The sequence below is a fragment of the Prunus persica genome, chromosome G1 (genome assembly GCF_000346465.2).
Source record: "Prunus persica cultivar Lovell chromosome G1, Prunus_persica_NCBIv2, whole genome shotgun sequence".
Lineage (NCBI taxonomy): Eukaryota > Viridiplantae > Streptophyta > Magnoliopsida > Rosales > Rosaceae > Prunus > Prunus persica.
The window spans coordinates 38,083,437-38,096,774 of record NC_034009.1 but is presented as its reverse complement, the minus strand read 5'-3'; the positions used below and the strand labels follow the sequence as shown (position 1 = coordinate 38,096,774).

The following is a 13,338-nucleotide window of genomic DNA, read 5'->3' as shown; positions in this document are numbered from 1 at the left end:
TGCGGTGAGCGTGGATCGAACACGCGACCTTCAGATCTTCAGTCTGACGCTCTCCCAACTGAGCTATCCCCGCGGATGTCTTTAGTAACCTTCTTTTTTTTATTTAGTTACTAGTTTCTAATAGTCCATTGAGCTTTGCCAGGACTTTGGAACGCTATATAACGAAATGGGCTTCATTGGACCTGGTCAGTGGGCCCCTTAAATGTGAAGCCTGTGAAATCTTTTGGGCCCATATAATCTAATGGCCCAATTATTGAAGAGAAACCCTAATCGAGCCGAAGACGATGACTATATAAATTGCTAACTCTTTGTCCGCGAGAAATTTCCCGCAACAACTCCGAATCTAGGGTTTCTCTCTGCAACTGAAGTTATGGTATCTCTCTGATCTTTATCTTTCTCCCTCTCTCTCTCACTCCCTATCTTTTGCTTTGACATCGTCTCATTTATATTTGTAATTAAAATGGTGTGAATTTGGGAATATGAATTAGGGCAAAGGAACAGGCAGCTTCGGAAAGAGAAGGAACAAGACCCACACTCTGTGTGTGCGATGCGGACGCAGAAGCTTCCATCTCCAAAAGAGTCGTTGCTCAGCTTGTGCTTACCCCGCTGCCCGCCTTAGAAAATGTACCCAAATTCTCTATTTTTATTCTTTATTTTCTGAATTATTAATAAGTATGCAATTATGCAAATTTGAATTTTGATGAACTCTCTGCCAATTTCAGACAATTGGAGTGAGAAGGCGCTGCGCAGAAAGACAACCGGAACTGGGCGTATGAGGTACCTTCGCAATGTTCCAAGGAGGTTCAAGAGCAACTTCACAGAAGGCACACAAGCTGCTCCAAGGCGCAAGGGAACTGCTGCTGCTGCTTCATAAGATTTCAGAGCCCGCCCACCCAGCATTTGCGTTATGATTTTTATTTTCGTTTTGTTGTCTTGATAGTCTTGAATTTTCACTCAAACAAGTTTTGGATCGTTATAATGTCAATTGCTCCTTATGTTGTTGAAGAGTTAGTTTTGATAAACCCAATGCTTCGTTTTGATACTGAATGGAAATTACTTTGGTAAATCTACCTCTTATTGTGCTTGTTGGTTGCTAGAGAATTTTCTCAAATTTTTTTCACGTTTATTTTGATAATAAATCGAAGCTTTTCAGGTCTTTTTTGGTTGTTCGAGCGATTGCCGAATTTATGGTCCGCAAAATATGAACAAGTTCATGCGGTTCTACCAAACTGTTGCATAGAATCTGTATAAAAAACGCAGCACAGGGAAAAGAATTGAGCTACAAGATTCTGATATCTAACTTAAATAATGCTTTTCAGCAGATCTACAGTACGAAAACAGAATCACCAAGAACCCGTATTTTCATTTCAACAATAACAAAATTGATCTGCAATGCTATAACAAAATGAGGACGTTTCCTCTCCCTTTCTCTGTCAGAATGTGCGGTTGCCAAATTTGAGGAATTTTGAGGAATTCGTGTCTAGACGAATTACAAAGCTTTAGGGTTTAGCAGATGACAAAATCTCTTGATGCTTCTTGTACTCCCATGTATCGACGACTCTGATAACATACCGACTTGAGGGTAGAAAGGCGGGATTCTGGTTTTCCTAGTGCTTGAGCCAGTAATTCCGCAGCTGAGCCATATGCAATAGCATCTCGTCACGACCCTGATTGGTTAAGCTGCTGGTCATAATCCATGGCGGCACTGTCTCAAAGAAGCCACTTATTAACTCCTGGAAATCCTGCACATTTTCTTCTGCTTTTTTTCCTCCATGCCTTTTCTTCTTCCGCTTGTCACATTTAGTGAATATCAAAGTCATAGGAATCTGAAAGAGCATAAAGTCACCTCTGATCATCATCTCTTTTAAAGCAGGGAAGATGCATGTGCAAGCAGGTTCAAGAAAGTATCTATTTCCTTTTCACAAAGATTAAGTTACAGCCAGCCAAAGGACATGCCCTCATTCCCATCTTAAAAACGATGAAACTTTTTTTTCGGCGAGTTGAGTTTTGGGAGGAAACTTAAAATTAGAACAAGCATGTATGTTTCATCATAACGAAGAAAAAAGAAGAAATAAGTGTAGTCACTGAGAAAAGTGCCTGGACAGCTACAATTATTCAATTTGAGTCATTACGTTCCACCATATAATCGTTTACCAGCATAAGTGTAAAGAAAGGATATTACCTGATTCTGACCCAGCCAACTAGCATATTCCAGATCAATTTTCTTGGCAGGAATGCTAGCATCAATGAGAAGGAAAACCGAAACCAATGTTGATCTATTCAGGAAGTAGTCTTTAGTAAATTTCACCCAATCAGTTCTAAGTTCTTGCGGTGCAGCTGCATACCTGTTCAGGTTACCCAAAGCACAAAGATAAGACCATCAGTTTGAAACACGCATAAGGGAGAATCAGAAGTTTCTTGTTGAACATAATCATTGTGACCTACTCCGAATCCTAGATTAATGCAAAGTGTGAAGAAACTAAAGCAATAAGGACGCACGCCCTCACAGCTCTCAAGTTACACAATGCACAAAGATAAGACCATCAGTTTGAAACAAGCATAAGGGAGAAATCAGAAGTCTCTTGTTGAAACAAGCAATAAGGCTGCACGCCCTCACAGCTCTCACAAATCTTAAATCTTTCATTATAACAATCATCCAAAATGTCACATTACTTCTTCACATCTTCTCAATGAACAAAAAACGACCACAGAAATCAAATATACATAGCTTTCAGCCATACCCGTAGCCTGGCAAATCCACCAGGTACCAGCTATCATTGATCCGAAAATGATTGATACATTGTGTTTTCCCTGCAAAAAGAAAAAAGAAAAAAAAGAAGAATGATCTGAGTAGTGAATTACAAATCAAGATGCTAGAATGCATGGTCAATGCAAATACCAAAACGCCACAATGCCATTCATGACCACCTACTAAACTAGATGCAAAGATTAAGGTAACTCATATAAACTAACCTAACACGTAGGCAACACAAGAAAGCAAAGCAACAACGCTGTCCATAAATTTGTTGAATTTTATGGCAAAAAATTCATCAAACAACCAAACCAATTAAAAAAAGACACTATTCCTTGTTGGGTTTTCCTCACCATAATAAAAAAGTGCCAACACCAAGCATAAGACTTAGAGCAATGAAACCAGCCCAAAATGAAAAATTGAAAATATTGAATTCACAGGGTAAATAATACTGACCAGGTTTCTTGGAGGTTAAAGCGAGCTTCTTTCGGCGCACAAGCGAGTTGAGCAGAGAGGACTTGCCGACATTGGAGCGACCCACAAGAGCAAACTCAGGGAGACCGTCAGAGGGGCAATCCTCAGTCCTCACACTGCTCTTCACAAACTCGGCTTGGTTCACCTGAGCGTCTCTGGCGTACTTGCTGAGCAGAATATTGGACCCTTTCAAGATTCTCGTGCTCAGAGCACCGCTGTCGGTGTACTTGACCTCGGTTTCAGGAGGCACGAAGAGCTTCTCGAGCGGGATTTCGATGTGAGTTTCGAATTCTGGATGGATTTCGATGGGGGTCTCGAATTCTTGAGGAGTTTCGATGTGGTTTCCGGGGAATTGGGAAATGGGGATGGACTCTGAGGCTGAGAGGGTCGATTTGGGTGCGGAGAAGAGTTTGCAGGTGAGGATTGGGTGGAGAGTGGTGGCGATGTTGAAGGTGGGGGTTTTGGGTTTTGAGAAGAGAGAGAAATGGGTGCAGAGAGATATGTGAGTTCTTGGGAGGTGAAGAAGAACCATCTCTGCAGCTTTTTGTACTGTTTTTTGGGTCTCTATAGTCTGGAAGTAGCCATGAACTGCTGAGTTCTGCTCTGTTTTGTTGGGTTTGGAGGGGTTTTGGAGGCCAGAACTGATAAGAGGGAAAAAAATCTTCTGTTAGCGGGGACTTGACGAGGGAAGGAACAACTATCTATCCATTAGACAGGAAACGGTGCGTTTACGCACAAGAAAATAAAGGCAAAACATCACTTTTGCTTTATGTAGTTGGTCGGATTTTCCACTTTGGTACTTGTAGTTTCAATTATGATAATTTGACTGATGTAGTTTGATGTCCTCACAATTCAAGAATACGAACTAAATTTTTGTCTAATTTTTTAATAACAAAATAAGCACGTGTTCTTAACGTGTATGTATATTGTGAAATTTTAAATGAAATTAGAAGAAATTCGACATAATTTATAATGTGCCACGAGGATATCAAGCAATAAGAATCAATTGTCAAAATAAACTAAAGAAATCGAAGTGGAAATTTTTTTGTGTGGCAAATATTCAAAGTTGGAATCCCTTCCTTTCTCCATTGAATGAAAAAAGAAAATGTGTATTCTCTTCCCTCTAAAAAATGTAATTCGGTTGTTTTATATGAAATTGTTGGGCTAGCAAGGCCAATAGTCTTTTGTATATGCCCATTGGGCTAATTCTTTTGTTTTTATTGTTGTTTGGGCCTCGAGCCTCTAATTTTGGACCACCAGAAAAGCGAAAAAGAGAAGAAAGAAAGCCAGACACAGTTGAGCACGGGAGACGCGAGAATATGCAGAGAAGCAGTCTGATCTAGCCACGTCCAGATCATCGTAAAGAAAAAGTTTCTCTCGCCAGAGTGAAGGTGGAAGATTCATCCTCAAAGTTTTCAACTTTATTTCTGAGATTTACTGCCCAACTCTGCGTCCTCGATTAGATCTCCGAACGCACTGTACACTACCATAGCCGTGGCTGACTTCAATTCCGATTGGTCATGGCTCCTCCGCCACAGTCTCAGCGATCTTCGTCACCGTCTCAGCCTTCCGGGTAAGTCCAAATTCTCTCTCTCTCTCTCTCTCTCTCGCTAAACCCTAGTCCCTCCTAATTCCTGTTTGGTTTCCGAGAAAGGTTTTTGATAGAAAATGACAAACAACACAGGAATTTCGATTAGTGAGTTTACAATGGGACTCGTTTTTAGTGGTTCGAAAGCATGCATGTTTTTACTCCGATTCAGAAATTAGTGAATGTGCCAGCCCATATGCATCGATCATCCAAATGCTAACAATCACTCTATCTGTTAATTTGGTTACTGAGGAACTGTGCAAAAGAGGTTGAATTAATTAACTTCTTACAAGAAACCAAGCACAGCTGAATTCACATTCATTGATAATATTTGTGGCTTATGCTGCTCTGATTTTGGTGCATCTTGGAAAACTTTATTTGAACTTAGAAAGCAGGATATACCACAAGGGTTTCAGCATTTGCCCAGAATCAGGCGTTGCATGGTTTAATCTGACTAGCAACATGCTTGTCCGTTAATCAATTACTTTTACTTTGAATCTGAGCTCAAATTTTGCTTTCCAAGCAGAAAAGGCGAAGTTGCCGATGTGAAATCACAGCTCCGGAATCTAGCCGGCAGCCGGGCTCCAGGAGTAGATGATTCAAAGCGGGAGTTATTCAAGAAGGTTATCTCTTACATGACAATCGGCATTGATGTCTCTTCTGTCTTTGGCGAGATGGTCATGTGTTCAGCAACATCAGATATCGTTTTGAAGAAAATGTGTTATCTCTACGTTGGGAATTATGCAAAGGTCAATCCGGACCTTGCACTTCTGACGATCAATTTTCTTCAAAGAGATTGCAAGGATGCGGACCCAATGATCCGAGGACTTGCATTGAGGAGCTTGTGTTCGCTGCGGGTGGCAAACCTGGTGGAGTATTTGGTGGGGCCCTTGGGTGCAGGTTTGAAGGACAATAATAGCTATGTGAGGATGATAGCAGTTATGGGGGTTCTCAAATTGTATCATATATCAGCTTCAACTTGTGTTGATGCAGATTTCCCAGCAATGCTTAAGCATTTGTTGCTTAATGACCGTGATACACAGGTGATTGTTGCTAAACACTATTTCAGATGATTTCTATATTCTAGTTTCATAAATTTTGCCTCCAAGTTTTCTCCATTTTATAACGTTACAGATGATTCAGGAAGTTTTCGTATGTTCTTTTAGTTAGAGCACTCTCATATTCTTATATTCTCAGGTGGTTGCAAATTGTTTGTCTGCCTTACAAGAGATTTGGAGCTTAGAAGGAAGCACGTCCGAGGAAGTATCCAGGGAGAGAGAAATTTTGCTCAGCAAGCCAGTTATATATTATCTTTTGAATAGGTAGGTTCTCCATGAACTGACCATTAAACTAATTCTGCATGTTGTCTCTGGGATCCACAATTTCGTGAAAGTTAAATCTTAATTCGTTTAGTGTTATGAGAAGCACTTTCTACTGATCTTGTGGTCGCGTTTAGGTGGTCAGAATATTGGGCACGTTACTTTCTAAGAACTTTTTTGATTATGTAGTGACTTGCACACTATGACATGGAATCTGAGCATGGGTGTAAATTTAAATCAAAATCTCAAATAAGGTGAAATAAAATAAAAGCGTGACAAAATTAATGCTGTGGTTAAAATGATGAAAAAATAATACCTTTTGATTGGGGAATTTGATGTGATTAAGGATATGATTTGGAAATGTGATATAGGATTTCTCTTTATAATTTGCCCATGGTATGGCTTTTCTGACATAATTGAATTATCATGAATACTGGAACCAGCTGTTCCTTCCTCTCTCTCTCTCTCTCTCTCTCTCTTCCATATGGGTTCTGCATCATGATGTTGTAGTGAATTTAATTTATCTAATGGTGGATCTTCCCCATGCCACATAGCGCATAAGTAGAAAGCCCAAGTAATATGGGGCTGGTGCTCACCTGGGGCCATTATTCTTCAAGATGAAATTAATGTCAATTCCATACTGAATTAGTGGCAAGAAAACAGCAGTTGAGTTTGGTGCATGTTCTCTTATGCAGGATCAGGGAGTTTAGTGAATGGGCACAATGTCTTGTACTTGAGTTGGTAGGTAAATATGTACCTGCAGATAGCAGTGAGATATTTGATGTCATGAATCTGCTCGAGGATAGACTTCAGCATGCAAATGGTGCTGTTGTCTTAGCAACCACAAAAGTATTTCTTCAATTGACTCTGTCAATGACTGATGTTCATCAGCAGGTAGGCATAAATAAATTCGCTTCCTTTTTTCTTTTGAATTTGGAACTTAAAAAGTAGGAAGAAATGTAGCTTTTTATGTGTTACAAAGGGAAACCTCTTGTAGTTGCATAATCATATAGGAGCTACCATATATAGAAGAACTTTTCGCTGTTAGTCTCCACATTCCTCGTTTTTTTGTTAGATGAAAATTAATCATTGTAGTATACAAACTAATTCTAGTTTGAAAAAGAAATATGCTTACAGGATCTGATGGTTTTGACTTCTATGCCGGTGTTGCATTTTGCCCCATCTTGTTTTACTTGTGCTATTTTTATGAGAACCACTTCTCTAATGAAAGCTTTGTTTTATTTTCACTGGCTAGGTATATGAACGCATTAAAGCTCCTCTCCTGACCTTAGTGAGTTCGGGAAGTCCAGAGCAATCTTATGCAGTTCTAAGCCACCTGCATCTTTTGGTGACTCGTGCACCATTCATATTTTCTTCAGACTATAAACACTTCTATTGCCAGTACAATGAGCCATCTTATGTTAAAAAGTTGAAGCTTGAGATGTTGACTGCAGTGGCAAATGAGAGCAACACTTATGAAATTGGTAAGAAAACACCACCTGAAATTAATTACAGATTCTTGAGCAATTGTCTGTTTGTGCATCTGTGTGTGACATGATAAAATCCGCCTTGTTTGTGGTGACCCACTCTTTGGTCACAGGTACTGTTATTCTTGTTAGCTTTCAAGTGTGATTGATGCATGACCTTCTTTGTTTCATTTCAGTGACGGAATTATGTGAATATGCTGCAAATGTTGATATTCCCATTGCAAGAGAGTCAATCCGTGCAGTTGGGAAAATAGCTCTACAACAGTATGATGTGAATGCAATTGTTGATCGGCTTCTTCAATTTCTGGAGATGGAAAAGGACTATGTAACTGCTGAAGCTCTGGTAAATCATCATGTTTGAATCCTGTTTGGTACTTATAACGGTAAATCTAAGTGCACCAGTTAACTGTGGTACATTCCTGAATGATATATTAAAATGGCTAAGAGATAGTAGAGTTCAGTTAAATATATTTATAAAAGAAGAAATGAAAATAAAAGCAAAGAAATAACATGATCAATTTTATATACCCAGATAGCTTGCCAGATTCCCTCAAGTTTGGAGTTCTTTTATACAGGTTCTTGTAAAAGATCTGCTGAGGAAATATCCACAATGGAGTCATGATTGCATTGCAGTTGTTGGGAACATCAGCAGCAAAAATGTTCAAGAACCCAAGGCCAAGGCAGCTCTTATATGGATGCTTGGGGAGTATTCTCAGGAAATGCAGGACGCACCTTATATTTTAGAGAGTTTGATTGAAAATTGGGAGGATGAGCATTCGGCTGAGGTAATTTATTAAGTTTCCATTCTGTTCCCTCTTTATTATGCCTTCTTTTTACCTTTTTTTTTTCTAACGAAAATATTTATGAGCCATGGTTTATTTGTCAATGTCTTCACTTCACGTATTAAAAACAAGATATTTAAGTTATTATTTTGTTCAGGTGAAGTGTTTATTCACTTGTTTGCTGAAGATCCATATCCTGGTTGGCCTCTTTTTGGTTCTAAATTACTCAGAATATTCCTGCTTTGTATTAAAACAAAAAGTAGCATTGCAGTCTCTATGGAACGGCCAATGTGGTTTCAAATCCTAGTGCTTGGAAATTCATAAAAAACAAGGGTTGAGATATATATATATATATTTTTTAAATTATTTTTTTTTAGGACCTTTCCTATTGAGAGGGGCGATAGCATATTAGACTCACACACACTACACGGATGCTAGGACTCGAACCTAGGACCTTGCCTGAGGGAGTAAATACTCCATACCACTACACTAGTTTGTCCTTTGTGTATATGTATGATCTTTGGGATTATAGGATCTTTGTGGTCTTCTTGCATTTTGCAGCTACAGATATGCTTTTGAACCTCTAATGGTAAAAATTCCTCAATTGAACCTCTGATTTGAGTGATGGGACGGTTTCATTGCACAGGTTCGCTTACATCTACTCACAGCAGTAATGAAGTGCTTTTTTAAGAGGCCACCTGAGACTCAGAAATCCTTGGGAGCTGCACTGGCTGCAGGTCTTGCTGATTTTCACCAGGTGCATGTTGTTGGGTTTTGTTGTTATTTTATACAGTTAACTTTAGAGTATTCCATATGTACTTTGTTTTCTTTTCGCGAGAAAGTTTGTCGTATTTTGTTTAGGAACGTTCAATAAACTTTTAGTTGGTTGCAGGATGTTCATGATAGAGCGTTGTTCTACTACAGGCTTTTGCAATATGACATGAGTACAGCAGAACAAGTGGTGAACCCTCCAAAGCAAGCTGTTTCTGTCTTTGCTGATACCCAGAGCAGTGAAATCAAAGATCGGATATTTGATGAATTTAACAGTTTGTCTGTTGTATATCAGCAGGTAGTAATAATTCTCCTCCCTTGTAAATGGTTTCAGATTAAAAAATAAACAACACTTCCAGTCCCTTTCCTGGGTGTCAGGATAGGCGAACACAAGGCACACACAATACATGTATGAATATAAGTTTTCATCATACGTTGCTCATCTTTATTTAATTGATGGTGGTATTTTGGCTTTTTTACAACATATTAAGAGTTTTGTCGAAGGCAGGCCTCAAACAGACTGACATTTTGAAATGCTTGCAGCCATCGTACATGTTTACTTATAAGGAACACAGAGGGCCCTTTGAGTTTTCAGACGAAATTGGAAATTTATCTATTGGGACAGAATCTGCAGATACTGTTGCTCAAGCTCATAGAGTTGAGGCAAATGATAAGGATCTTCTTTTAAGTACCTCGGAGAAGGAAGAGACAAGAGGTCTCAATAACAATTCTTCTGCATATAGTGCTCCTTCATATGATGTTTCGTCAGTGCCTGTTCCCACTTCTCAAATGTCAGAGTTGGCGATTTCAAATCCCTCGGTGCCAGGAAATGCTCCACAGTCTGGCTTTGCAATTGATGATCTACTTGGCTTGGGTCTACCTGCTGCACCTGCGCCTGCACCTTCACCTCCTCCTTTGAAGCTTAACCCAAAAGCTGTTCTGGATCCAACCACTTTTCAGCAGAAATGGCGCCAACTGCCGATATCGTTATCACAGGTATACCTTGCAATCCATATTTGGCCTGCATAATGTTTGTATCAGCATTTATTTTTCTGTGCAATGTTGTTTTTTTATTTTTTGTTTAAACTGGCATCTATTATTTGGTGCAGGAGTATTCTATTACGCCTGAAGGAGTTGCAGCATTGACAACGCCTCAAGCACTCCTGCGGCATATGCAAGGCCAAGCCATTCACTGCATTGCATCCGGTGGCCAATCCCCCAACTTCAAGTTTTTCTTCTTTGCACAAAAGGCAGAAGAATCTTCTACATTTTTGGTAGAGTGTATAGTCAACACATCATCCGCCAAAGCTCAAATAAAGATTAAAGCCGATGATCAAAGTGCAACCCAGCCCTTTTCATCCGTGTTCCAATCTGCCTTGTCCAAATTCGGCATGCCATGAGTACATCAAGATAGATCCTTAGCTGGAAGTAGATCACAAGTGATTAGTTTCCTCAGGAGACAAAAGGAAGAGAGAGAGAGAGTGTGTGTGATTTTGTAGCTGTAGATCAATCTACAATGAGATTGCATAGGAGGTGAGTGGAGTTTTTTCTTTAAATGTTTTTTTTTCTTTCTTATGTTGTAAAACCTGAACATTGTTTCTGTTGTGCACCCCAACCACCACCCCCCAAGTTTCTGAAGCTTTCGATGTACCATGAGTGTAAAATTCCTGTTATGTGATTCATTTTTAAGCAGGCACATTGCGCATAATAAGTACTACATTTTTATTGTACAGAAACTTTTCTACTTGAATTTTTTCATTTTAGCTTTTAACAAAATCCTTAGAACCCAGAATATCACTTACCAAACAAAACCCATAACTTAACGTGACTTGATTAATTGTAAAATGGAATGAAAGAGATGAAAAATGAGGAGTTTCTTTTTCTCTTTGAGGGAAGAGAAAGATAGGGCTTTGACCTGGACCTGGACCTGGGCCTGGGCCTGCCTTCACCTCCCTGGTGCTTCTCGGAGATGGGTTTGCTTCTGCCTTCAGTAGAGTAGGAACTAAGAACAGAACCATGGCATTCGTTTGCAGAGTTTTGTCAGCAGCGAAGAGGAGTTTAAAACCCAAGTCTTTGGCAATTTCTAGTAGCTCTCAGCGATGGTTGAGTAACCAAACAAGTTTGCTTCAGAGGTTGGTTGAGGAACCCAATTCACGCATCAAAAGCATACTTGGTTCCGAGGAATTCTCTGCCCTCCAAAGCTCTGATTTTTCCTGGGAAACCCTCCTCACTTCTCTCGCGTCTTCTTCCTCTCCTGATAAATCTCGCTTGGTAATAATCACCCATCAATTGCGATAGTTGTAGCTCAAAGTTAGATTATTTACAAGTTTTTGTATTTCCTCACCCTCTGTTTGGTTGCTGAGAAACTAATAGAAATTAAGTGATTTATGTTGTTTTAGTGAGAAAAGAAATTGAGATGGAATGCCCATTATATATTTATAAGATTAAGGTTGATTAATGTAATTGTATCATTTGCTTGTTTTTTTTTTTTTTTTTTTTTTTTGTTGGGAGAAGATTTAAACCAATTTCTGCTTATATATGTATGCACATTGTTTGGTTAGTCAGGTTTTGGAGTGGAAATTGGAGAACTTGCTTGAGGAGAATGAGAAAGATCATGATCGGTACTCTGAGCTGATATCTCTGTGTGGGAAAATTCAGAATCTCCCACTTGCAATGCAAGTCTTTACTTCTATGGGGGCTAATGGAATCAAACCCACTTCTGCTATTTTCAATTCCCTTGTGCATGCCTGCTTCTCTTCAGGTAATGTGTTGACAACTTTCAGCCTGTTTGAGATAATGGAGAGCTCAGAGGGATTTAAACCCAATTCTGACACTTATGATGCGTTCATGTCTGCATTCTCAAAGTTGGGCAAAGCTGATTCTGTGCAAGCTTGGTACTCTGCCAAGAAGGCTGCTGGATTCAGTTCTGATGTTCAAACCTATCAAACTCTGATTTCCGGTTGCATCAAATCGAACAATTTCAAGTTGGCTGATTGGTTCTATGAAGAAATGGTATTATCAGGGCTCATGCCCAACTTGCCCATATTGGAGAATATGCTGGAAGGGCTTTGTAAGAGGAGGAGCTTTGATCAAGTTAAAGAGTTTATGAAGATAGTGTTGGATGCTGGGTGGAAGATCAATGAGAAGATGGCTGAGATGGTTGTGGGGTTGTATATTGAACTTAGGATGGTGGAGAAATTGGAGGAGCTACTTGTAGATTTAATGGAGACCAATCAAGTCTCAGAAGTTTTGTTGCTGGTCCACTGTGGGATTATAAGGTTGAATGCCATGTTGGATAGATTGGATGATGTAGAGTACTCTGTGGGGAGGATGCTGAAACAAGGAGTGTCATTTAAACATCATGACGTTGTTGAAAAGGTAATCTGCTCGTACTTCAGGTGCTCGGCTCATGATAGGCTGGAGCTGTTTTTGGAACGTCTGAAGGGTTCTTATGAACTTACAAAATCAACTTATGATCTGTTGATTGCTGGCTATCGAAGAGCCGGGTTATCTGACAGGTTGAATGATATGAAATGTGTTGGGTTTTCGTAGCATCTGTTACAGCGGTCCATTTGATGATGAGAGGAAATGTAAGCAAATCTCTGTTCTGTTCCTATCAACCAAAAGGGTTCCTATTGGCATACAGGAAAATCAACCACAATAGAGGAAGGTCATCAGTCATGATCAAATCAACCACCTGCCGATAATTTGTGAAAACCCTTTCAAGTTGGATTTTGCAGTTTGCTAAAAAGGATGGGAGTTCAATCACAAGCTTCATTTTTCAATCCAAGAAAAGCAAGATTATCAGTCCTTGGACCAAATACTCCAAGAAGACCCTACCGGACCTGCAGAAAAAAAAAAACAAAAAAAAAGGTGTTCCAAGAAGAAGACAGGATCCTACTACCCTTGAGACTTATATTCTGTGCACCAAACATTGCTGTCATCTACCCAAATTTTACATCTTTCTCTGTATCTTTTTACTTTTTAATTGGAGCATCTCCTAGTAGAACACTGCCAACAAGAAAAATCAATCAACTTGTATGTGTCAAAGTGATGTTTGTGGTCCCCCTCCACTAATTTGAACAATTTTGTTCAATCTGTATTGTGACCTTGAGAAGTTGAAAAGAGAACAAAAAGAGAAACTCAGAATGGGTGAGTTCTAGAG

General features: G+C 39.5%; 4 protein-coding genes and 1 non-coding gene across 5 annotated transcripts; 3 read left to right on the top strand and 2 right to left on the bottom strand.

Moving 5' to 3' along the window:
- Positions 1-73, bottom strand: TRNAF-GAA. Its single transcript has one exon. It is a non-coding gene; the product is annotated as a tRNA-Phe (tRNA).
- Positions 268-1,071, top strand: LOC18794043 (60S ribosomal protein L37). The gene is made up of 3 exons (XM_007223725.2): positions 268-373; positions 489-624; positions 723-1,071. Exons 1-3 carry the CDS (start codon positions 371-373, stop codon positions 872-874), a joined length of 291 nt encoding a protein of 96 aa, XP_007223787.1. The 5' UTR covers positions 268-370; the 3' UTR covers positions 875-1,071.
- Positions 1,220-3,955, bottom strand: LOC18793350 (GTP-binding protein At2g22870). The gene is made up of 4 exons (XM_020554829.1): positions 3,209-3,955; positions 2,742-2,811; positions 2,183-2,345; positions 1,220-1,826 (listed from the first exon to the last, which is right to left on the bottom strand). Exons 1-4 carry the CDS (start codon positions 3,756-3,758, stop codon positions 1,608-1,610), a joined length of 1,002 nt encoding a protein of 333 aa, XP_020410418.1. The 5' UTR covers positions 3,759-3,955; the 3' UTR covers positions 1,220-1,607.
- Positions 4,494-10,909, top strand: LOC18790396 (beta-adaptin-like protein A). The gene is made up of 11 exons (XM_007226945.2): positions 4,494-4,799; positions 5,341-5,857; positions 6,012-6,136; positions 6,829-7,027; positions 7,389-7,617; positions 7,797-7,963; positions 8,196-8,405; positions 9,049-9,159; positions 9,295-9,471; positions 9,717-10,169; positions 10,283-10,909. The coding sequence occupies exons 1-11, from the start codon at positions 4,747-4,749 to the stop codon at positions 10,571-10,573; spliced, it is 2,532 nt and encodes an 843-aa protein (XP_007227007.1). The 5' UTR covers positions 4,494-4,746; the 3' UTR covers positions 10,574-10,909.
- On the top strand, positions 11,451-13,273 carry LOC18792775 (pentatricopeptide repeat-containing protein At2g32630). The gene has a single exon (XM_020555828.1). The coding sequence runs from the start codon at positions 11,712-11,714 to the stop codon at positions 12,723-12,725; it is 1,014 nt and encodes a 337-aa protein (XP_020411417.1). The 5' UTR covers positions 11,451-11,711; the 3' UTR covers positions 12,726-13,273.

What these genes read in the sequence shown, in the direction of transcription:
- LOC18794043 (XM_007223725.2), top strand. An exon ending in CGCTGCCCGCCTTAGAAAAT is followed by an intron (nt 625 to 722) that starts GTACCCAAATTC and finishes TGCCAATTTCAG; the next exon opens with ACAATTGGAGTGAGAAGGCG.
- LOC18793350 (XM_020554829.1), bottom strand. Translation starts at nt 3,758, where the DNA reads ATGGTTCTTCTTCACCTCCCAAGAACTCACATATCTCTCTGCACCCAT. An exon ending in GTGGATTTGCCAGGCTACGG is followed by an intron (nt 2,346 to 2,741) that starts GTATGGCTGAAA and finishes TAACCTGAACAG; the next exon opens with GTATGCAGCTGCACCGCAAG. An exon ending in GTTGGCTGGGTCAGAATCAG is followed by an intron (nt 1,827 to 2,182) that starts GTAATATCCTTT and finishes ATGCTCTTTCAG; the next exon opens with ATTCCTATGACTTTGATATT.
- LOC18790396 (XM_007226945.2), top strand. Translation starts at nt 4,747, where the DNA reads ATGGCTCCTCCGCCACAGTCTCAGCGATCTTCGTCACCGTCTCAGCCT. An exon ending in ATATATTATCTTTTGAATAG is followed by an intron (nt 6,137 to 6,828) that starts GTAGGTTCTCCA and finishes TCTCTTATGCAG; the next exon opens with GATCAGGGAGTTTAGTGAAT. An exon ending in TGACTGATGTTCATCAGCAG is followed by an intron (nt 7,028 to 7,388) that starts GTAGGCATAAAT and finishes TTCACTGGCTAG; the next exon opens with GTATATGAACGCATTAAAGC.
- LOC18792775 (XM_020555828.1), top strand. Translation starts at nt 11,712, where the DNA reads ATGTATGCACATTGTTTGGTTAGTCAGGTTTTGGAGTGGAAATTGGAG.